Source organism: Equus caballus, chromosome 15, assembly GCF_041296265.1.
Source record: "Equus caballus isolate H_3958 breed thoroughbred chromosome 15, TB-T2T, whole genome shotgun sequence".
Taxonomy (NCBI): domain Eukaryota; kingdom Metazoa; phylum Chordata; class Mammalia; order Perissodactyla; family Equidae; genus Equus; species Equus caballus.
Window position 1 is genome coordinate 85,167,993 of NC_091698.1, and position 21,085 is coordinate 85,189,077.

A 21,085-nucleotide genomic window follows, 5' to 3' on the forward strand; every position below is an offset into this window, starting at 1 on the left:
GACCTCCACAGAACAGCCAGAGGGATCTGGTAAAACTTTAAGTCACATCACCTCACAAGCTTGTTTAAAACCTTCCAGTGACTTCCATCACATTGGAGTGAAATCCAAACTCTTGAGTGTGGCCTCCACGTCTGCAAGATTCAGCCCTTCTGTATCTCCACCTCTTCCTCAGTTTGCTGCAGCCACACCGCTCTGTCTGCTCCTGCTCCTCAGACATGCCAAACCCTGGCTACCTGGGATCCTTGCATTTGCTGTTCCACTGGAAAGCTCTTCCCTGGATGCTTGCATTCCACAAGCCCCCTCCTCGGAAGACTTTCCCAGACACCCACCTGTGTCTCCACCACTCTCTATCACATCTTCTTGTTCTACCGTCTCCTGGCACTTGCTACCATTGAGATGATCTTGTTTATTTGTGACCACATAAATTAGTTTATTGACTACCTACTTCCTCTGAAATGTAAGCACCATGAGGACAGGGGCTGAGTCCCTGGGGTGCAGACAGGTGGAAGATGCTGAGAAAAACAAAGGGACTGGAGGAATGACTGTGTGGGTGCCTGAGGGAGTAGACAGGGTCAGGAGGCCTGGGTCTGAGGCCGAGCTCTGTGGCTGAACTGTTGGTGGCTGGGGCAGGTTGTTCCCCCACGTCTGCCCTGAAGCTCACCCTGGGTCTCAGCCTCCTCACCTAGGAGACACATGGGTTGGACTGAATCAGTGATTCTCAAAGAATCTGAAGAACCCCAGGAATTGCTGTAATGCCATGCACTGCCAAGCCGAGCCCTTTTTCTGCATGAGCATGCCAATGTGAGCCCCCCGAACTGAGCCTGTTTCAGCCAAAGGATGAGGAAGAGGCTAGATGTGCCCTTCAGTTGGCCTGTGAATGCTCTGAATGGATAATCATGTAATGTCCTGTAAACATTTTGAGATATCAAACCATCGTGAAGACCCAAGGGGCTAACCCTGGCCCTTCAGAGATCTAGCAGGTCATTGGTCTAGGTGGGATGTCGAAGGCTGGTCCACGAGCAGGACTTTAGCTCCCAGGGCCCTGGATTGCAGGACTGGTCATCAGTGCGCTCACCCTGGGCTGGCTCAGGTCTAGAGGCAACCTGGGAAGAAAGACTCTGTCTACAGTGCTCTCCTGGCTATTTCCTCATCAGAAAGCACTGGCTGGGGTCAGCCTGCTCTCAGCACCAATGCTCCCTCCCACACCCCATCCACGGTCTACTGTGGGAGCTGCCAGCCATGAGTCGGCTGTCCTTTCTGGGTGGGAGGCTCCTGCATTCCAGTTGTCCCAGGGGCTGGGGCAGTGGACTCGCTCTGTTGATAAGTGGAGCCTCAACCACAGTCAGAAATGCTCTCTTTCCAGAAAGGGGTGACTTGGAGGTCCTGGCAGAGCTCTATTCTTGGGAATGGACACAGAGGATGTCCCTCCAGGGCTCAGCCAGCATGGGGTGAAGTGGGGACAAGAGCACAGTCCTGGGTGGTGTGCTTCTCAGGAGGGGCTGGAAGTGGAGGCCGGGAGTTGGTCCAACAGAGACCGTGTGAGCTGTGAGGGGCTCAGACACCAGCAGCCCAATCTCTCCCAGGTCAGGCAAGAGTGGGATGTGACCCACAGCCAGGTAGGAGCAGAGAAACAGTGGAGGGGACTGAGTCCCCCACTTTCCTTAGCTCTGCTGCACTAAATCATCAGTCACGGCTCTGAGAAAGCACGTGCAGCCCGCCTCTGTGCATCTAGTGGACGATGCTGAGGGGCAGGCAGGAAACATTGAGGCTTCTTTGGTGCCTAGGGAAAATGAATGCTTAGGACTCTGGGGCATTGAGCTGGGCGTGGCACCCAAGGGAAGAGGCTGCCACTGAGTCTGGGTCCAGGTTTCCCTCTCTCTGGCCCCGTCTGGAGGTGGACAGAGGACCAAGAGCAGCCCCAGGGGACCTTACTCTGTGCAACCCTCGTGGTGGGAAGTCTATGCTGCAGAGTGGGTCACGCTGGCTCAGCCTGGCTAGAGCCCCCCAGTTTGCCCTCAGGTGAGTTGCACTCACACGGCTGAGGGGCCTCCCCTGGGCTGACCCCCTTTGCTGGGGTTTTTGGGAGCAGGCTGAGAGCTAAAGCCGTGAAGGAGACAGCCTGTCCCCAGGACCCCCAATGAGACTCTCTCAGTCCCCGGCTCCTCTGAGGGGAGGTGGACTTGCCCTTCTCCTGGGGCCACCCACTGACTCCTGATGTCTCTGCCACCTGGCTCACCCCAGGAGCTTTGGCTTGTGGGCTCCAAAGATTCTTCCTCAGCTGCCCCTTGAATGTTTCTTAAGTACCAAGGAAACCCAGAGAGAAAATGCTAGTGGCTGGCTAGCGAGTGACCCAGCCTCCCAGCTACAGAGGCTGAGCCTCATAAGCCCCCTTCTCTCCTGCGCTTCCCAGACCTGGCTGCAGATTCCCTTCACCAGGGGAGTGTGAAAACGCACAGCCTCCCTGGCTTAGCACAGGCCTACTGAAATAACTCCCAGGGGCTGGGCCCTGACACCCATGGCTCAGCCCCAAGCAACTGCTGCTCCTGGGACAAGCTTCCTACTCATCACATGGGGGCCACTTTCCCTGCCCTCTCCCCATGCACCTGTGAGCAGGTGTTACCCAAGTCGGCCCCAGCAAGGCCCCTTCTCTAACTCACTGGCCACTCTTAAGAACCGTCACTCTGTTCTCATTTCTAGTCTCAGGTTCCCGTCCTGTTCAGAAGGATGGTATTGATGAATGCATGAAATAAGGCCACTCAGTGACAACTGTCTCCTGCAACACTGCCCTTTTTGCCTTCCATAGGCTGACATCCATACCACGGGAATGACCCACCTTCAGCCACTGTCCAGGGCGAGCGCACTCCTCTTCCAGGGGCAGAGCTTGGTTTCAGTGTTGGAAGGTCTACCTTGGACCTTTGCCCCCACTTTACTGGCTCTGGAGTGCAGGAAGTGACCTTATGTTCTCAAGTCTAGTTTCTTCATTGGCAAAGTGGGAATAATGATGCCTACCGCTCTGGGTTGTCACAAGGCTCAAAAGAGAGACTGTGTGACTAAGTGCTTTATAAGCCAAGCACTGTGTGTGCCCTACACATCTGTGCTCTGCTCCTGGCCAGCAGTGTGACTTTAGGTGGATTCCCTAACCTCTCTGCGCCTGAGTGTCCTCCCCTGTAAAATGGGGATTATAATGGTGCTGCACACAGAGGGGGGGCTGCGAGCCTTCCAAGAGGTAATACACATAGTGGGCTTGGCCCAGAGAGCCTCCCAGTCAATGGCAGCCTTGGTTCACAACCATGGAACCTGAGGCTCCATAGGGAGTGGCTGCTTCACAGCGGGGTCTAAGATCTGGATGGAGCAGCCCAGGGAAGGCCCTTCTGTTGCATCAATCCTGCTTGGAACCACCTGCCCCCGCTGCCCCTCAAGGTCCCAGGGAGCTCCCCTGCACTGGCGGGAGGAATGGACCCGTCGTCGAGGAGAAGCTGCCTCCTGTCTGAGAGCCTGGTGCCAATCTCTCCAGGCCGCTTTGCTGGGCCTTGACAGTCTGGGTCTCTGGAGAGAGCCCCCCGGTGGTCCTGTGGCAGGCGGGCTGGAATGTGCCTCTCCGGATGTTTCTGAGATGGTTATGTCTGTACTGGAGCTGTGGTCAGGAGAGGCCCTGCGCATTCCTGGAGAGGGACACCAAGTCCCCGCCAAGTGGTGGAGCCTTGAGCAGAGATGAAGGGGATCTGAGAGCAGGGGCCTGGGGTTGTCCACGCAGAAAACATGCACATAGTATCAACTCTGTCAGCACTGTCCCAGGCGCTCCTGCACACCACCCATAAGACTGGGTTTGATCTGGGCTTCAGAGTGGTTTGGCCAGAAAAGGAACTGTGGAGGGCAGAGGGAATGAAAGCACTCTGTGGGGGCCAGCTGAGGTCCGCTGGGTGACCAGGAGAGGGCGAAGGGAGGCAGTCAGGGTCCAGGTTGCCCTTACCTTCTGGCTCAACTGGAGTCACGGGGGCACTCACTAGCTCAACTGAGGTGATGAGGGCACTCACTGACTGGTTCAGCTGGGGTCATGGAGGCCCCCAGTGGCTCAGCAGGAGTCATGAGGCACCTAGTGGTTTAATTGAGGTGACGAGGGCACCCCCTGGTCAGGATCCAGGCAGGAGAACACAGATTGGGTCCGTACTTCCCTCTCCAGTGCCTGTCAAATCCAGCCCATCCAGGTCTGCTCCTGCCACCTTTCCTTGGGCACACTCATGCCCCTCAGCCTGTCTCATGCTGTTCCCTCATCCCAGAAAGTTCTCACTGCCAGTCTTTACCTACTAAAGTCCTCTCTCTTCCTTAAAGCTTCCCTTAAGTACCACCCACTCCAGGAAGCCTTCTCAGATCCCTATTTTGAGTCACTTCACTAGGATTTAGCATATATACCATTCAACTTGTGGCTTCAGGATTCAACTGGACCAGAGGATCCTTGGAGAAGGATCTGGGTCTTAGTTTTCTATTCTCTCAGTGCCTGACACTAAGGAGATCTTGGGAGATCTCAGTGATTTTTGGTAAACTGAACTGAAATGAAAGCTAAAGCCCGTTCTGTTTGGAAGGTGACCTGGAGGGTCTGGGGTCCTAGCACACTGTTGAGCGCCACTCTGGATACTCTAACTCTCTAGGCTGCCCCCTTGAGGATCAAGAAATCGAAACATCTCAGGGTTGGGAAGAATCTTAAAAAACATTGATTTCAGGCCCCAGTCTGACACATGGGCAGTGTGATGATCTTTTTGATGTGTCAACTTGGCTAGGCTAAAGCCCCTAGTTACTGAATCAAACACTAATCTAGGGGTTGCTGTGAAGGTATTTGGTAGATGTGATTGAAGTCCATAACCGGTGTCTTAAAGTAAGGGAGATTATCCTAGATGATCTGGGCAGACCTGATTTAATCAGTCGAAAGGCCCTAAGAGCAGGGCTGAGGCTTCCCTGAAGAAGAAATTCTGCCCGTGGACAGCAGCTGCAGCTCAGGCTGGAGAGAGTTCCGGCCACCCTTCCTGATGGCCTGCTCTATGGATTTTGGTCTTGCCTCGCCAGTCACTGCTGTCTCATAAACCAATTCCCCATAATACATCTCTTAATATCTATCTCCTAATGGTTCTGCTTCTCTGGTTGAACCCTGATTGATACTGGTGACCTCTGCAGTACAGCTATCCAGTGTCTTTTTGTATGCTTCCTGTGATGGGGAGCTCCCACCTCTCAGGGCAACATAATCCATCTTTGATCAGCTTCCACTCTAACAAGTTCTGCCTTGTATTGGAACTAATTCAGTCTTTCTATGGACTCTACCCACTGGTGCTGCTTCAGCTCCTTGAGCCCAATTAGCCCAGGGTTGGCCCTTTTACCCTGTAGTAGCCCAGCACATATTCAAAGGCAGCACTCACACTCTCCACACCTGTCCCTGCCAAGTGTCCCTCATTTGACACACTGCTCCCCTCCTTTGACTATTCCCCAGTTGTCGATGTCCCTCTTAAAGTTTGCAGACACTTGTGGCCTGACAGGTCTAGAAGAGAGCAGGCCTTGTCCTGCCACCTGTATTCTACACTGTAGCCTGCAATAGAGTGAGTGTGTCTGGTTGTCATAGGACCATGGGCCTGGGGACCTTTGTGGGCCTTTGCTGTCTGGATCCCAGCTCATGGGAAGCCAGAGTCCTTTCTTGAAAGAAGGAAAGAGCCTGAGCCTCTTCTTTTAATGGGGGCTGGAGGCCATACTGCCCGCACGGACTTTGGGTAGCTGCCACGAGGGAGAAGCCAGTTTCCCACTTTGAGGTTTAATCTACCGGGCACCCATTCTCCATGGATCTGATGAGCTTCCTTGGCAGACGGGGAGGAAAGGAAGACAGCTGACGACCAGTGGACTCCTATTTGCAGGTTTCCGCCTGAGACAAGCCCTTCTCTACTGCTCTTTTCCCTGTCTATCCACCCTCTCCACTTCCCTTTCCCCCACCACAGTGACGGTACAGCGCATGACCCCACCCCGGCTCCGTAGCCGGCTCCTATGGGGCAAGCCACAGCCCCTCTCTGGCCTCACAGAAGGGTCTGCCAGCTCTGAAGCCATTGTCTCTGACAGCCCACAACTAGATTCCTAAGGATTTTTTCAGCTTTAAACCTTCTTAAAACCACAGTCCACATGTTTATTCCCAGAAGTCAGGTCTCCAGGTTATTTAGATCCTTGCTACTCAAAGTAGGCACCATAGATTAACAGTATCAGCGTCCCTCGTCCCTCGGGGGCTTGTTAGAAATGCAGTCTCAGACCCCGCCCAGAACTCCTGATTCAGAATCTGCATTTAAACAGATCAACCAGGTCTTCCCCCTGCACTTAACCACTTGAGAAGCATTAAGGTAGAGAATCCCGCATTGCTGAGCCAGCCTTCTTCAGTGCCCCCTGAGGAACATCTTCTCTGTACAGGCGGGAAGACTGAGGCACACCAGAGAAGTGTCTGCTCCACTCATGAGTACGAGGACAGCAGAGAGTGGGAACCATTTGTCTAAGGCCTCTCAGGAGGGAGAAAGAGCCCAGTTTCCAGCTCTGGGGCCAGGCTGTGCTTCATCTTCCCAGCAGCCAGTGCCCTCCTCACAAAGGGGTCCTTGTGTGTCCCTGGAGGAAGCAGGATGGGAAACAGGGGTAGTAAGGAGCCGGCTTTTGTGAAGGGGGTGTTGGGGGGCTGGCCCCAGCTTGGCAGGGAGCCTAGCCACAGAGAGGCCACAGGCCAGGAGAACCGGAGCTGTTTGCTCTAGGCCGCAGCTGAGGCGGCTCTAGAGAATGGGAAAGTGAAGATGTGACTGTGGCAGCAGTTTGGGGTGGGGTGGCTCCAGGTGAGGGGCAGGTCTTCTGGAGCCACCTGGGATCTGCCTTAGCAGGGGCAGTCCTGGACAATGAGAAAGTATAGACGTTGACTGCTCTCTCCATTGCCGTGAAATGCATTCGTCACGTGGCTTTCTGAGGACCAGAGGCTAACAGAGGGGTCAGGGAGAGGACCATGGCAAGCAGAACAGGCTGGCTGGCAGCTTGCTCTCTTCTCTAAGAGCCTGTGGGGGGCCCAAGAGCAGGGAGTGAGGCATCAGTCAACACAGCCCTAAGGCCAGCTCTGAGGATACCTGTAAGCGTGGCCTTCAGCAAGCCCCTTCTCCAATCTGAATTTCAGTTTCCACACTGTAAAAACAAGAGGATTGGCACTAAAATTCTGATTTCTCTTTGGGCTAAACACTTTGTCCATAGTCCTGAAAGCTAGAGATTCTGTAGCTGAGGCCACAGCTGAGTCGCGGTGCAGACCCTGGCACCCATCCTCGTCATTCGTGACGGTCATACAGAACGGACTGCAGAGGCTCCATGGGGGACAGGGGCTATACCGCTCTGTGAACAGGTGCCCCCTACAGCCCTGGGTACAAGCCTCGGCACTGTCATTTTCTATCTGTAGGGTCCTGGGCCAACCTCCAAACTTCTCCGAGTTCCCTTTCCTTGACCCACCAGGATGCCAACGCCTGCCCTCCCAGAGCAGCTGTGGGAATGCAGGTGGTGAGAAGTGCCTCTGATGGTGCCTGACGTGTTATTGACACATGTCAGTTCCCTGCATCGAAGGCCGGAGTGGGGCATGAGGGAATGCCCATCCTGGGTCTCTGCTGAGGTTTGCCTAAACCGATAGTGGTCTCAGTCAGAGCTGGGTCTCTTCCCTTGCTGCTGGCTGACTGCAGGGAAATCATTTTTATGTTTTTTTTTTTTTTTTTACTACAAAATCAACTCACAGATTCACCATTTGTGCTGCCAGCTGAACGCTGTTTATGGTGGTGATTTGCACTACATTCATCTGTGCTTGTTTATGTTTTCTTTGAAAATACTTATTGTGTTTGTCCTGTCCCCACTGTGGCCAGGCATGTGTCTTCCACTTCTGTTCTATTCTCGCCCCCACTCCCTCCATGTCTCTAGTTCCCAGCTGGGATGTGTGGGAACTGGACATGTAGGCAGAGGCATGGCACAGTCAGAAGGACCTCTGGTCAAATGCACCCAGTCTGTAGATGGGGAAACTGAGGGTTGTAGAGAACCAGCAGTTAAGCTCAGTGGAACTGGAACTTTTGCCTCCTGCTTCAATCCAGGTAGGCTCTCCTACCACTATGCCGTTCATTCTCCCTGACTGGCTTTCTGCAGGGCCTGCCTGCTCAGAGCACAGAGCATTGACCCCCAAGCCTGGATGTTAGGCAGACTCCAGGCATGGATGAGGAGCTGGGAAACCTGGCGTGGGGTAGTGGAATTGGGAGGATAAAGCGAAGGAATGTGGCAGCCCATGGTCCCCAACCCCACTGTCCTCACCTTTTAAAAAGGAGCAGAGGTGGCAGTGGCCATGGTAACCCCTGGGAGAGCAGTTCCCTTCTGTGGGGACAGTAATAATACATGAATGATAATTAATAACACTAATAATTGCAGATACTCTATAAAGTGCCTACTCTGTACCAGGTACTTCCTTTATATTATTCCATTTAATCCATGAGGCAGATATTATTCTCCCCATTTTGTAAATGAGAAATTGAGCTCAGAGAGACTAAGTAACTTGTCCAAAGTCATACAGCTAGTGGGGGTGGTGGTGGGTGAGTGTAAAGACGAACCCAGACACTCTGGCTTCTAAGCCAATACCCATGACCCTACACAATCTTGCAGAAAAGGCTTATGTGGTTGAAGCAGAGGGTTGGCTTGTGGGCAGGGAGGAAGGAAATGCTGATTGAGAGTGGGCAGTGAGACTGTTGCAGGCTGGGCTGCCCCTCTATTCCCCCAAGTAGTCAAGAGAGGACTGGGAACAGTGGAGTGATAAGCAGCCCGAGGCCTGGGGCTAACAGAGACAGTGAGTCATGAGGGGAACAGTCTGGGTGATGGAGAGAACTCCAGTCTGGGCTCCCAAAGGCTGAGTTCTAATCAGGGTTTTATCTGCAACTTGCTGTGTGACTTCGGGCAAGTCACTCACCTCTCTGGGTATTTGAATGATTGCTAATGTCTCCTGTCACTCTTTTATTTGAGGACTCTGGGATTTTGGGGGTGGCCAGTCACTTCTGTACTTTCCTCCTTCTCAGAAAGATGTAAAAAGTACAGGTTCCTTCATGAGCCGCCTGCTTGAGTTCACAGTCTGAGGGTTCCCAGGCCGCGTGGCGGGTGATTGGAGGCCGTGCTCAGCGGAGAACAGGCTGGACAATGAGGAAAGAGCAGAACAGAAGGTTTTCTGCCCCAGCTCGACCAGCTAATCAATCACCTCCTCTCTTGTTCCCTTAGAGCCACAGGGATTCTGGGGACCTACAGTGGGAGAACGGGCACCTGTGAGCCCGTGGCAGTCTCAGGTAGGGCTAGGTGCTGGGCACAGCTCTGGCACATGGTCTGGGCTGGGCAGGGGCCGGGTGTGGGGGAGTAGCAGGCTGGCTGTAGTGTGCTGGAGAAAGAGGCTTCTCCTTCTTGGGAGGACTTGCCAGGGGAAAAGACAAGCCTTGGCTACTTGATGCCCTCGAGATACAAGGATCTGGGCTGGGTTCTTCAAGTGGAGAAGGAACTGGGAAAAAATCCAGGGCATGGGAGTCAGAGAGGTTCAACTGAATCTGGACAGGTGCCATACTTTCAAGTCACGGGTGAGTCATTTACACTCGAGCCTTAGTTTCCTCTGCTGAAAAATGGGGCTAAGAACGCCCACCTTGAAGGGTTGGTGAGAGAATTAAAGAAGGGGATACAAATGAAGTGTCTTGTGTAGAGCCTGCCAAAAAGTAAATAATGAATGGTGGCTGCTATTATTATTGTTGCTGTTGCTGTTGTTAATAATAATAATAGATGGGGACCTGGAAGTTAGGTTTTGCTACCCTCTGGCTGTGTGACTCCCATACCTCTCTGGTTTCTTCTCTGTAAGAGGAAGGGGTGGCACTCACTGATCTTGAGGCTCCTTCCTGCTCTGACAGCCTCCAGGATATGAATAGATGGGGCTGGGGCCCCGGAGGAGTTTAATGACTCAACAGCTAGAAAGGTTAAGCTTTCCCAGAAAAGAGTCTCTGTTTGTATTTGATGAACTTAGGGCCCACAAAGGAAGGGTTTCCTGGCTGGCAGGCCAGGGATGAGGGAGCTGGAGGAATCCTGGCAGCCAGTGACTAACCAGGTGAATGACTAACTCAGACCCTACCGACCCTCAACCAATCAGGGCTGCCTGTGAGCGCTCTGCAAGCTGGCATCACTGAACACGTCTTGGCCATGCCAGTCCCGGCTGGCTCTGGGCTTCACAGCATATGGAGGTAGAGGAAGCAGCCAAGAGACCAGCAGGGGAAAGAGCACTGGGCTTGGAGTCAAAAGACCCAGCTTCTTGCTCTAACTCTGCTGCTCACCAGCTGCACGACTTCAGGGGAGTCCCTTCCCTTTCCCGAGCCTCCATGCCTTCATCTGTGCAACGGAGCTAACAACACCTGCCCTGGCAACATCCCTGAGCTATGAAGGCTGAGACTTGAGAGATGAGATGAAAGTGCATTGTGATCACTAAAGTACTGAATGAATGGGAAGTTCTGTCACTATTCTATCCTGATGGGACTCCCAGTGCCTCAGGAGACCCACTTGGGTCCCCAAAGGGGTGAGGTGGACAGAGGCTGTTGCCTTTGGGTTTGGGGTCAAGATCAGTCAAATATAGGGCCCCTTTCAGCCATCTGATCACAGCCCAAAGAGGTTTTTCTTAGAGTAGAGCTCCCTTGGACAGCTTCCAGCCGGTGTGAGAGGTGACAAAAAGCCCAGGATGGTTGGGTGGGGCAGGGGGTGGGCTGTGCCAGCCTGGGCCCCCTCCCCCAGAACAAGGGTGGTGCTTTGATGCTGTCTTTCCTCTTGCCCAGCACTTTATGAATAAATAATCACCAGAACCGCACTCTGTCTGCCTATACCCCCAGCTTTTAGTGTCTCTCTTGTGAGGACTACAAGCACTGTGGAAAACAGCAGGGATGGAGGGGAGGACAATGCCCTCTCATTTCTGCACACCTTAAACCCATCACTAGCCTCCTCTGAGTGCTCGTGTGGGCCGCTGGGTACTGTGCCAACACTGGGAGCCTGGAGATGGGAACCATGGGGACCTGTGCACATGGAGGTTAATTACAATGTAGTGAAAGAGACAAAACACATCCCCCAAAATGTAAATAACCATGCGAAAGAGCCTACACTGTGTCACCCATGTCATCCTGACAGTAATCCTGCAATTGGCCAGAGCACTGGCCTGGGATGGTCTGGGAGACTTCAAGAAGGAGGTGGGATTTGAGCTGGACCTGGAAGGTTGGCTTGGACAGGATAACTAGAAGATAGAGAGAAAGGCATGCCAAACAGCTACACTTAAGGTGTTCTCAGGGGACAGTTTGGCTGCAGTGGAGGGATGATGTCAGTAAGAAGTGAGAAATGAAGGTAGACATAGAGATTGGAGCCAGGTATGAAGGTCCTTAAAATTCGGGATAAGGAGTATGGACCAGATTTCACAGACAGTGGGGAGCCATTGAGGGTTGCTGAGAAGGGTCTTGGGTTGGTCAGAGCTGTGCTTTGGGGATATTCTTTCTGGCAGCATTGTCCAGGGGAGTTTGCCCTGTGAGGGGAACGAGGTTAGAGACAAGGAGATCAGTTGGGAGGTTACTGTGGACCATGGGACTGAGAAAGACAGGAGGCATATAACTAAGGGCATGATGTGTGGGAAGAGGGAGAAGAAAGGCCTGAGGATATTCAGTGCTCTTGAATCCCCGGCAGGCGGTAGGGAGATGGAGAAGAGAGAAGACCACAGACCAGACCTGGTCTGGTCCTTCCCAGGAAAGCAGGCTTCTCTTTGAGCAGGCCTGAGTCTGACCATCTGGCCCTAAACTCACAGGGTCAGCAGGACCCAGAGGTGCCCCTACTTGAGCCACATTCACTCCTGGGGCCCTTTCCTTCCTCTTGTAAGAGAGGAATGCAGAAACGACATAGCATAGCTCCCTGTGGTCCCCAGAGAACAGTGGAGCCTGGGGAATGGAGTCCTGCAGGGGACAGACTTCAGGGAAAGCATTCAGTCCTGCCTTTTACCCCCTCAACTCCTGTTGACTCCCAGGAAAACACTGCCATCTTGTCATGGGCTATGCCAAATAGCACCCAGGCCCTGGGAGCTCAGCCAAGGCAAGGAGGGCGACCAGGGAGAAGAGAAAGAATGGGAAAGATGGAGGAAACATCTCCTGGAGGCAACCCAATGGGCTCTGGGTAAAGGTGGGCTTCCAATCTGGGAATCTGAGCATGTCAGGACTGGGAAGAGCCCTTGAGATCACTTCCACCACCCCTCATCTTCTGGAGGTGAGCCTGAGACCCAGGTAGGGGGAGGGACTTGCCCAAGGTCATACAGCGGGAGAAGAGATGGAACTGGGCTGGAATCACAGGGTCTTGGGAGCGGGTAAGCTGTTTACTCCTCTTTGGACAGTTTGATAGCACATCAAGGACCTCACTGGAGATTCCTTTCCTGGACAACAGTTTGTGTCTCTTCTGTGTGTGTGCCCATGTATGCCCTGTGTGTGCTGGTGTGTGCACCTGTGTGTGTGTGCCTGTGCCTAGCTTGCAAGAGAGTCTGAGTGTGTGTGGCCTCCTGCACTGTAGTCTGCTCTCGCTTGGAGAAAAGAACTGGGGCCATTCCTGTGAGGTGACTGTTTTCCTGGGACAGCAGAGAAGGCAGCGGACAGGACTGGCTCTGGTTTCCAGTACCAGCTCTGCTGCCGTAAGAAAATTAAAGTCACTGGCTGGCGATGCCCAAACTCCCCAAGCTGGACACACACACACCCCATGCCGCACTCACAGTCCCAGTTTCAGGGTGTTTCAGGCACCCAGAGTGGCCCGGAGCGCCGTGGAGTGCCGAGTACCTGCACCTATACATCTCCCAGGAGCCCTAGCCGGTGTAGACACGCCAAGTGCGGAAGCCCATCTTCAGGGACACGGAGGAATCGCGCGCTCCCCGCCGCTCACACTCAGCGCCCTGCTCCAGGGCCTGGCCGGGCCACACCCCTCCTCCCCAGCCTCCTCGGTCGTTCCTGCCCCTCTCACACACTTCAGAGTCCCTTGGGGCCTTCGCGCAGCCTGGCAGGGACAAGTTAGGGCTGGCCCTCCGGGAGAGTCAGGTCCGGAGCCAGGAATCGACGCCTCCCCCGAGTCCTGTCCCTGCGGAGCAGACACGGCAGGCTGAACTCGGGTTTCTGGGAGCGCAGGGTTGGGCGCCTAGACCCTTTCCGGCGGAACCCCCCAGCCCTGGTCGGCTCCGGGCCACCCCGGGACCCGGCGCCCAGCCCCCGGGTGCCCGCCCCCCGCCTGGCGAGTAGTTACCGATGGTGGTGATGACGGTGATGGCGAAGTAGAAAGAGCCGGCGAAGCGCCACTGCACGCCGGCCTTGTGTGGCTTGAGGCGCAGCACGACGCGCTCGAGCTCCTCGTAGCCGCCTTGGCTGAGGTTGTAGCGCGCCCGCAGCTCCTGCTGCCGCAGCTCCAGCCGCTGCCGCTCGATCATCTCGGGCTCCGACTCCAGCGCGTCGAAGACCGCGGCGCCCACCAGCAGGTAGGTGAAGGTGCACACGATGAGCGCCAGCGTGCGCACGTTCTGCCGCTTCATCGTCCCGCCCGGGCCGCCGCCGGCCCCCCGGCGCCCCCGGCCAGCGCCCCGGCCCCGGCCGCCGCTGCTGCTGCCCCGGAGGCGGCCTGGGGCATGGCTGCGCTCGCTGCTCCCCGCGCCGGGCTCTCGCTCCGCGCCCCGGGGCCGCCGCCTCCAATGCCGCCGCCGCCGCCGCCGCGGAGCTGTCCCTTCAGCACCACCCACCGCCCTCCTCCGCCCGGCCCCGCTCCCGCCCCCCCGCCCCCCGCCCGCCGGCCGCCTCCTCCCGCCAGCCCTCCCGCCCAGCCAAATAAGGACTGGGGAGACGCGCTGAGGGAGGGAGGAGGGGGGCTGGCGGAGGGGGAGGGGTGGGGGAGCGAGCGGGAGAGCTGCGGAGAGACCGGGCAGGACGGAGAGAGAGAGACCCGGAGAAAGAGATAACAAGACAGAGAAACGCACATAACTACAGAGGAAGAGAGAGAAAAAGAGGTAGAGGGGGGTGTGACAGACAAGGAGATAAAACCAGAGGTAGACTCAGACACAGAAAAAGAAGAGGCAGGCAGAGAAATACAGAGCGAGAGAGGCAGAGAGTGAAAGATGGAGACAGAAAGAGCGGCAGAATGAGACTGGAGACCTGGATAGCTGGAGATAAAACGACGACATGAAAAGCCAGGAAGGGAAAAGGAACAAGAGCGACTCCCACGCCACCTGCATCCCTCCACCACAGTCACAGCACGCCATAACTGGAAGGACCTCGGGCCTTGCTGTCCTGCCCTTTATTATGTGGATGAGGAAACTGAGGCACAGAGAGGTTAAGTGACATGCAAAGGCACACAGTGAGTTAGTGCCAGCACTAGGACTCAGCCAAGCTTTCCCTCCTCCCAGGCCACACCCCTCCGGCTGCCTTAGAAACAGGAGGGCACAGCTGTGGACCTGTGGCCAACGCCCAAGGGAAAGCCTTGGAACTGGCTGAGAAGGCACAGGCTGGTAGCTGAGGCCAAGAGCACCAGTCCCAGGGTCTCCCACTCTGCTCCCCAGGGGCTATCAAGCTGTCTTGACATCCATGGCCCCAGTCCTGCACCAGTGGGTCAGGCTGGGCTGGAGCTGGGCTGCCAGAGACAGCACCGGACACCATCACGGGGCACCCCAACAGAACTAGGATCCAGCTGAAATAGGTCAGATGAGGCCCAGAGCAGGAGGCTGGCTGACAGACTGCAGGAAGCCGAAGGCCTCCCTCTGCCTCAGTTTCTTCATTTGTAAACATGGTGGCAGTGGTGGGGAGGAGAGGCAGGCTGTGGGACCTCAGGCAAGGCGTCACTGCCCCTCTCAGAGTCTCACTTCCTTATCTCCCCGATGAGGTGCCATGGCAGATGATCCCACAGGCCTCGCTTAGCTCCAAACAACTCCAGACTTGGATGGGCTGAGTGAGCAGAATGATCGGAATGTAAATCCCACTGCCAAGGAGGGTCAAAAAGTCTTTCACGGGACCCTGGAATGGCCACGCGGAGAGACGTGGAAGAGGCCCCAAGGTCCCTGACTGAGGGTAGGCTCAGAAGGCAGCCAGCCAGAAGTGGGAGCTCCATCTGCCCACATCCTGCACTGACCTGTCATTGCTGGACACTATGCTGCTTCTCCCAGGAGTGCTGTCCACCCATTCCTTCCTTCAACCATTCATTCAACAAGTACGTATCAAGCATGTGCTGTGTAACAGGCTAGGCATGTTACATTCATTATCTCTAGTCCTTACCACAATCTTGAAAGGTAGGTATGTTTATGTTCATTTTATAGATGGGGAAACTGAGGCTCAAGGCAGTGCAGAGAATTGCCCAAGTTCATTCAGCTGGAAGGAGACTTCAGTCTGCCTCCCAAACCCACGCTCTTCTCCATAGTGACTCCTCGAGTTTCGATTTCTTTTCATCTGTAATTGGGATAGCTAATGATACTAGCTCTTGAACAGATCGTTGTAAGGGATCAAAGGAGATCACACATGTGCAAATCCGGCACTACGAGGCTCTATAATGAGTTCTTCCCTCCTGGGACTCAGGTCTCTGACCAGAGCCTGATGGGCAGGCCTTGATTCATGGCATCTTGTCCCTACCTCCCCAAAGATCTTCTGATCGTGTCAGATTCTTTGATCTGACACACACTTTCTGGCCCTTTCCTTTGGCCATGAACACACGCTATTGCAGGCTTTCCCCTTTGGCATCTTCTGGCTCTCTGGAAGAAAAGCACTGCCTTTCTTGGCTTCTCAGGGCTGGGGGTACAATTAGGTTCTGTTCTTCTGGCCACAACAACCTCAGAAGCCAATACTCCCAAAGCTGGTCTAGATGAGTGAGTGGTTCGCTACACCTGGTTTTTAGCATGGAAGGCTGTGTGTCCAAGGTCTGCTCACTTCTGGCTGCAGGCCAGGCTGCTGTGCAGATGAAAGGTGAATGAGCTTCGGAAAAGGGAAAAAGCTCTCTTTAGGGGTAGGGCATTTATTGTTAATTATGATGAAGCTAGTTCTCACAGCACTCAGAACTGGAAGGACCTGTGGAGATCATCTAGCCCAACCCTCTCACTTTACAGAAGAGGAAACTGAGGCCCAGAGGGTAGGAAGGGGAATGCCCAAGGTCACATAGTGAGTGAGGAGGGGCCAGGACTCTTGTTCCGTAGCTGGGGTCTTTCCTGCAGCCCCCATTATGTATGAGATCAGGACACCTGCCAGTGGGGGAGCACAGCACAGCTACAGTGCCCTTGTAGCCCAGGAGGGCAGCCTGGGTCTCCTCCTCTTGCCATTCCTCCCTCCTTTCTTTTAAGAAGGGAGGACTGGTCGGGCGAGCCATGCCGGTGCCAATCGAGGTTTCTGAGTAGCCCCTGAGACCCGCAGGCAGGAGTCCCACTGGCCCAACCTTGACCTTGGTGGGATTATGCCAAAGGCCTCAAAGCCTATCCCTCTCCCCTCCATCCGGGACCCCTGGGACCTGCCTGTATCTCCCCATCCCCTGATGGGGATGCCCTACCCTCTGCCCCGGGCCAAGTGTCCGAAAGGATCTCTGTCAATCCTGTCTGTTAGAAATGATAAAAACTGCTCAGCTGTGGCTTCTCCTTGTTCTTCTATTTTTTTGAATCCGTGGGTGACTCCAGTGGAGGGAAGCTTTGGGCCAGGTAGAGAGAGATTTTTACATCCCTCAAATCGTTATCCTGTCAGCCTTCTGTGTGATGATTTTCTGAAATCCTGTCCAATACAGAGAGCACAGGGTGGAGAGGTAGGAGACCCAGCTGGGGTCTTATCTCTGCTGCCTGCTTGCTGAGGGACTTGGGGCCAGTCACTCCTTCTTCCTGGGCCTTGGTTTGCACATCCATAAATGGAGGAGTTTGGACCAGGGCATGTCTATGCTACCTTCGTTTACAACATCCCATGAGCTTCCTGGCCTGCTTCTGCTTCCATGGTTCTTCCAAGAATCAGGTGAAAAGAGGGTCTAGCCGCTGCTTTTAAGACTTTAGTTTGTGAGGAAAAGGACACAATCAGAGTTAGGAAAGATGGCACAGAGTTTAATTATCATTAGTTGCTGCATATTATTATGCACTAAACATTATACACATACTATTTTATAATCTTCCACTCCATTCCCCTCTAAGCTCTAAACACATCCAAGTACTATCATGCTTCATTCCTGGCTCATGTGGCTCCCTTAAGCTGGGGTGCCTGTAGCTCCTTGACTCCTCCATTTTCTGTCCTAATCAGGCTTCAAGATTCAACTCAAAGGACACTCCCTCCATGAAGCGTTCCTCAGTTGCCTCCAATCAGAACCATGGGCTCCCTTGTGCTTCCACAGCACCCTGTCTAAGCTTCAGTTCAGTAGATATTCCTCCTGCCCAGTAAATTAGTTGGCTCTTTAACATTTGTCTTCTGCACTGGCTCACTATCTTCTCCAGGGTGGAGACCGTTCTTACTCATGCTATGCCTCCTGCAGTGGGCAGCACAGTGCATTGCTCGTCAGAGTTGCTCCACACATTTCCTTGTGTCCTCAATGCACAAGTGAAGGCCTTAAAGTGTCCTACACCTGCTGGGTTAGACACCAGCAGTGTCAGTGGGCACAGTGGTACAGACGACCACAGAGTCTGCAGGCAGGAAAACCCTGGCAATTGGCTTCTGTGACTCTTTGCAGACAGACCCTTCTAAATCTGGAGCAAGCCCTTCCTAGTTTAGCGGGGGAGGAAAAAGACAGATGTGAGTGTCTGAAGGCCTGAGGAAGCATGTGGAGGGGGCATTGAACTTGGAGCTGGGACACCTGGAGCTGAGTCCCCGTGCTGCCGCCAACTCCCAACTAGCTGGGTAGACTTGCAAGAGTCATATGGCATCTCTTTCTTTTTCTATAGGTTGCCTCAGTTTCCTTTCCTACAGGGTGAAAGGGTTGACTATCTTGAAAAGTTCCTTCCTGCTTTGACATTCTTTGATGTTAATGACAGACCTGGTCCTGTGACCAGCAATGCTCATTGTACAATGGCCAAGAATGTGGTCTGAAGGATGAGGGGCCCAGAGCCTCCTCTCTCCATTGCTTTCTGGTCCCCTTTATTGGCCAGTTTGGCTGGAGGATGGGGGCAGGAGGCATTGACATAGAGAATGAAAGAGCCAACCCTGAGTCAGACTAGCCAGGAATCAGACCTGACTGTATCAATTACTAGCTGGACCACAGCCTCATGTGAAACTTTGGTCCATACTGTCTAGAGCAGACCATAAGCTCCTGCAGGGCAGGAATAGGGCCTTACTCATGTCCGTGCCCCACAGCCCTTGGTACAGCACCTGGGACAGAAGGCGCTGTGTGAACCCTCCTCCATCCACTCCAGGAGGCCTGGCTGAGCTAGGAGGGTTGACACAGCCTGGAGCCCATGGTTCTCTGTAGGAAGGAGTGTCCAGAGCCCTCCCAACATCAAGCCCTGGGCAGGCCGGAGAAGGGGAGGGGCCTAGTAAGCCCAGGAGCTGCAGCAGAAAGATGGGGAGGTGGCTGACACAAAGAGCTACACCAGGGACCGTGGCCTCTGAAGGCTGGTTGATGGGACTCCAGGTGCTGAGGGTACGACTGAGGTGTTTCTTGGTGCATCTCTGTGGGGAGAGACATGGAGGATTAGTCTGGATTTAGAGAACATACCCGGTCCCAGTGCAGCCGGCTTGCATTTGTCAAGAGACACTATTTGTTTAACATCTCAAGCCCAAACCAAACACAAAAGGCAGCTGTTCACAAAGGAGAGGCTCTGGGAGCTGTTGAGGAGAGAGCACGGCGCTGGGAGGTGGACACCTGGCTGTGTTCTTTGTCCTGCCCTAAATGAGCTGGGTGACCATCCGGGGAGACAGACTCGCGGCTCCTACTAGTGACAGTGAGAACCATCGGTCTTCAAGGAGTTGCTGTGGGGGTCAGGCTTGCTCCAGTCGTCAGCAGAATGCCCTTGTCCAAAGTCTGCAGCCACCACATTTGACAGATCCCTTACTCCAGAGAGGGCCTCCTCAGGGGCCTCCACCTCTGATCCTGAATACATGCTGAGATGAGCATCCTCCTATGTGTGTCCTTAGGGACTTGCAGGCAATTTTCACTGGGGCACATACCCAGAAGTGTCATAGTGCATGTGCCCACTGCATGGCACTAAACCCTGCTGGCTGTTCTTGGTGTGACTGTCTTGGTTTTCACTCTCCCCAACAGTGCACGAGGTTGCCGGCTTGGCCCTCACCGACACTGGGAGGAGTTACTTTTCTATTTTCGCCATTTGCATGTCTTCCTCTTTTCTGCTTATTTTCCCGTTCTTTCCTTTTCCCTTCCCTCTTCATCACCTTCCCTTTCCCCACACTTGGGGCAGGGGCAGTGGACAGATCCACCCATTGCTGGGGTCTCAGGCAGGCCAGCAGGTGATGAGAGAGCAAGATCTGGAGAAAACCAGCCACTGTTCTTCAGGCCGGGGGATGTGTGTGTGTGTGCATGTGCGTGTGCATGTGTGTGCGTAGGAGGCTTTAGTCTCAGTCTCCTCTTTTCTCCTTCTTCTAACTCCCAGTCCTTCTTATTTTCTCCTCCACACACGTTCTTCTCTGTATTTGGCTAAGGCTGAAAGAATAATTAAACCTGGAAGAAACCTTAGACTACCCAGGACCCATGAGGAAACTGAGGCTCGGCAAGGGGAGTGAGCATCAGAGCTGGGACTTGAGCTCAGCTACCCTGCCTTCCAAACCTTTGGCTACAAGATAAGTTCCCTAAACTTGCCCCCCTCCCATTGCAAGAATTCAGTCCCATAAGCCTGTGCTCTGCGGAGATTCGGGAGTGGCCATGACTTGTATTCCCTGACAAATGTGTTGCTGCTAAGGAAAACAGTGAGCCTGGCGATCTAGTCAACAGCCTCACAAATCTTGAAATCCTTCTTTGCTGGTTTATGGCTTCTGAGAAGCAAGCAAAGGCAGTCTGTGCTCAGCACCAAACACAATAATAATAATAACACTTGCAGTAATTAATCAGCTAACGAGTATCGAGTGGTACCTGTGAGCGTGCATGGCGGTGTGAGTGTGTGTGTGTGTGTCAGGGTGTCAGGGCTAGGGAGAGGGCAAAAGAGGTGATGCTTTACTCCGAATGAGCAGATTTTGGGTGTCCTTCCCTCAGTGGAGGGGCTGGGTTGCCACCACGGCACTCCTTGGGTAGTGTCCTTATCTGGCGAGGCCTGCAGTTCCTTCTGTTGGGAGAGGAATCCTGACCCCTCTGGTCTGGCTGCTGGACTCCTGACCGTGTTGGGAGAGAGGAATAGATGAACAGAGCAGGTTCCAGGCCTATCAACCAGATTAATGAGGGGCCTCACCAAAATGATGTTCATAACACAACCAAGGGAACTTTGGATGTTCAGCCTGGAGAAAAGATACAGGGGACATGTGAGCTGTCACAGAGAGGAGGGATTGGCTTTGCTCTGGGTGGTCTAGGAGGGGCCAGTGATCTATGGAGAGATGCTACAGTGAAGGAGCTTTCAGCTCAAAATAGATGGAACGTTCTCCATGCCTCTGAAGAAGAAATGGGCTGTCCAGGGTGTAATAAGTGGAGGTATGTAAGAACAGCCTGGTTGACCCCTTGGATTGAGGCCGTTTTAGAAGGATCTAAGGAGTTAGCACAGTGCTGGGCACATAGTAGGTCTGCAAGAAATGCCTTTTGACTTGAGCACTGAATGTACTGAGTTTTGGGCGGGACTAGATCCCCTTTGTGGTTCAGTTGGGCTCAGTTCAACATCTATGGAGCAGTCCCTCTGTGCCAAGGTCTTTGTCCCTCCAACGCTGAAATGCTACAATCCCCTCTCCCCAGGGAAGGCTGCACCTGGAGTCCTTGCTGAGCCTTCCCAGCATGGCTTTCTCCCAGCTCCCCACCCAACCCTGCCCAAAGTCCCTGCCCCCGCCACCTCCTTTATCCTACACCTTGCTGCCTGCAGAGGCTCAACAATCACAGGTTGGAGTAAGGGCCTGGAGGCCCAAGGACTCCAGCAAGGGAAATGGGCCTCTGG

General features: G+C 54.1%; 2 protein-coding genes across 4 annotated transcripts in view; one reads left to right on the forward strand and one right to left on the reverse strand.

Annotated features, from left to right (window-relative positions):
* KCNK3 (potassium two pore domain channel subfamily K member 3) overlaps positions 1-13,781 on the reverse strand; it is a 37,878-nt gene extending 24,097 nt beyond the window's left edge. Inside the window, exon 1 of the mRNA XM_023619358.2 lies at positions 13,324-13,781. Coding sequence (XP_023475126.1) covers positions 13,324-13,606 — 283 coding nt within the window. The 5' untranslated portion in view covers positions 13,607-13,781. The remainder of the gene's footprint in view (positions 1-13,323) is intronic.
* CIB4 (calcium and integrin binding family member 4) overlaps positions 13,413-21,085 on the forward strand; it is a 98,840-nt gene continuing 91,167 nt past the window's right edge. For 2 of the 3 annotated variants that reach the window (XR_011426149.1, XM_070235765.1), the window contains exon 1: positions 13,418-13,552. The gene's annotated coding sequence lies outside the window, so the exon portion shown is untranslated. Of the gene's footprint in view, positions 13,553-21,085 lie in introns of all 3 variants that reach the window. The other variant, XR_011426150.1, reaches the window with a different exon arrangement.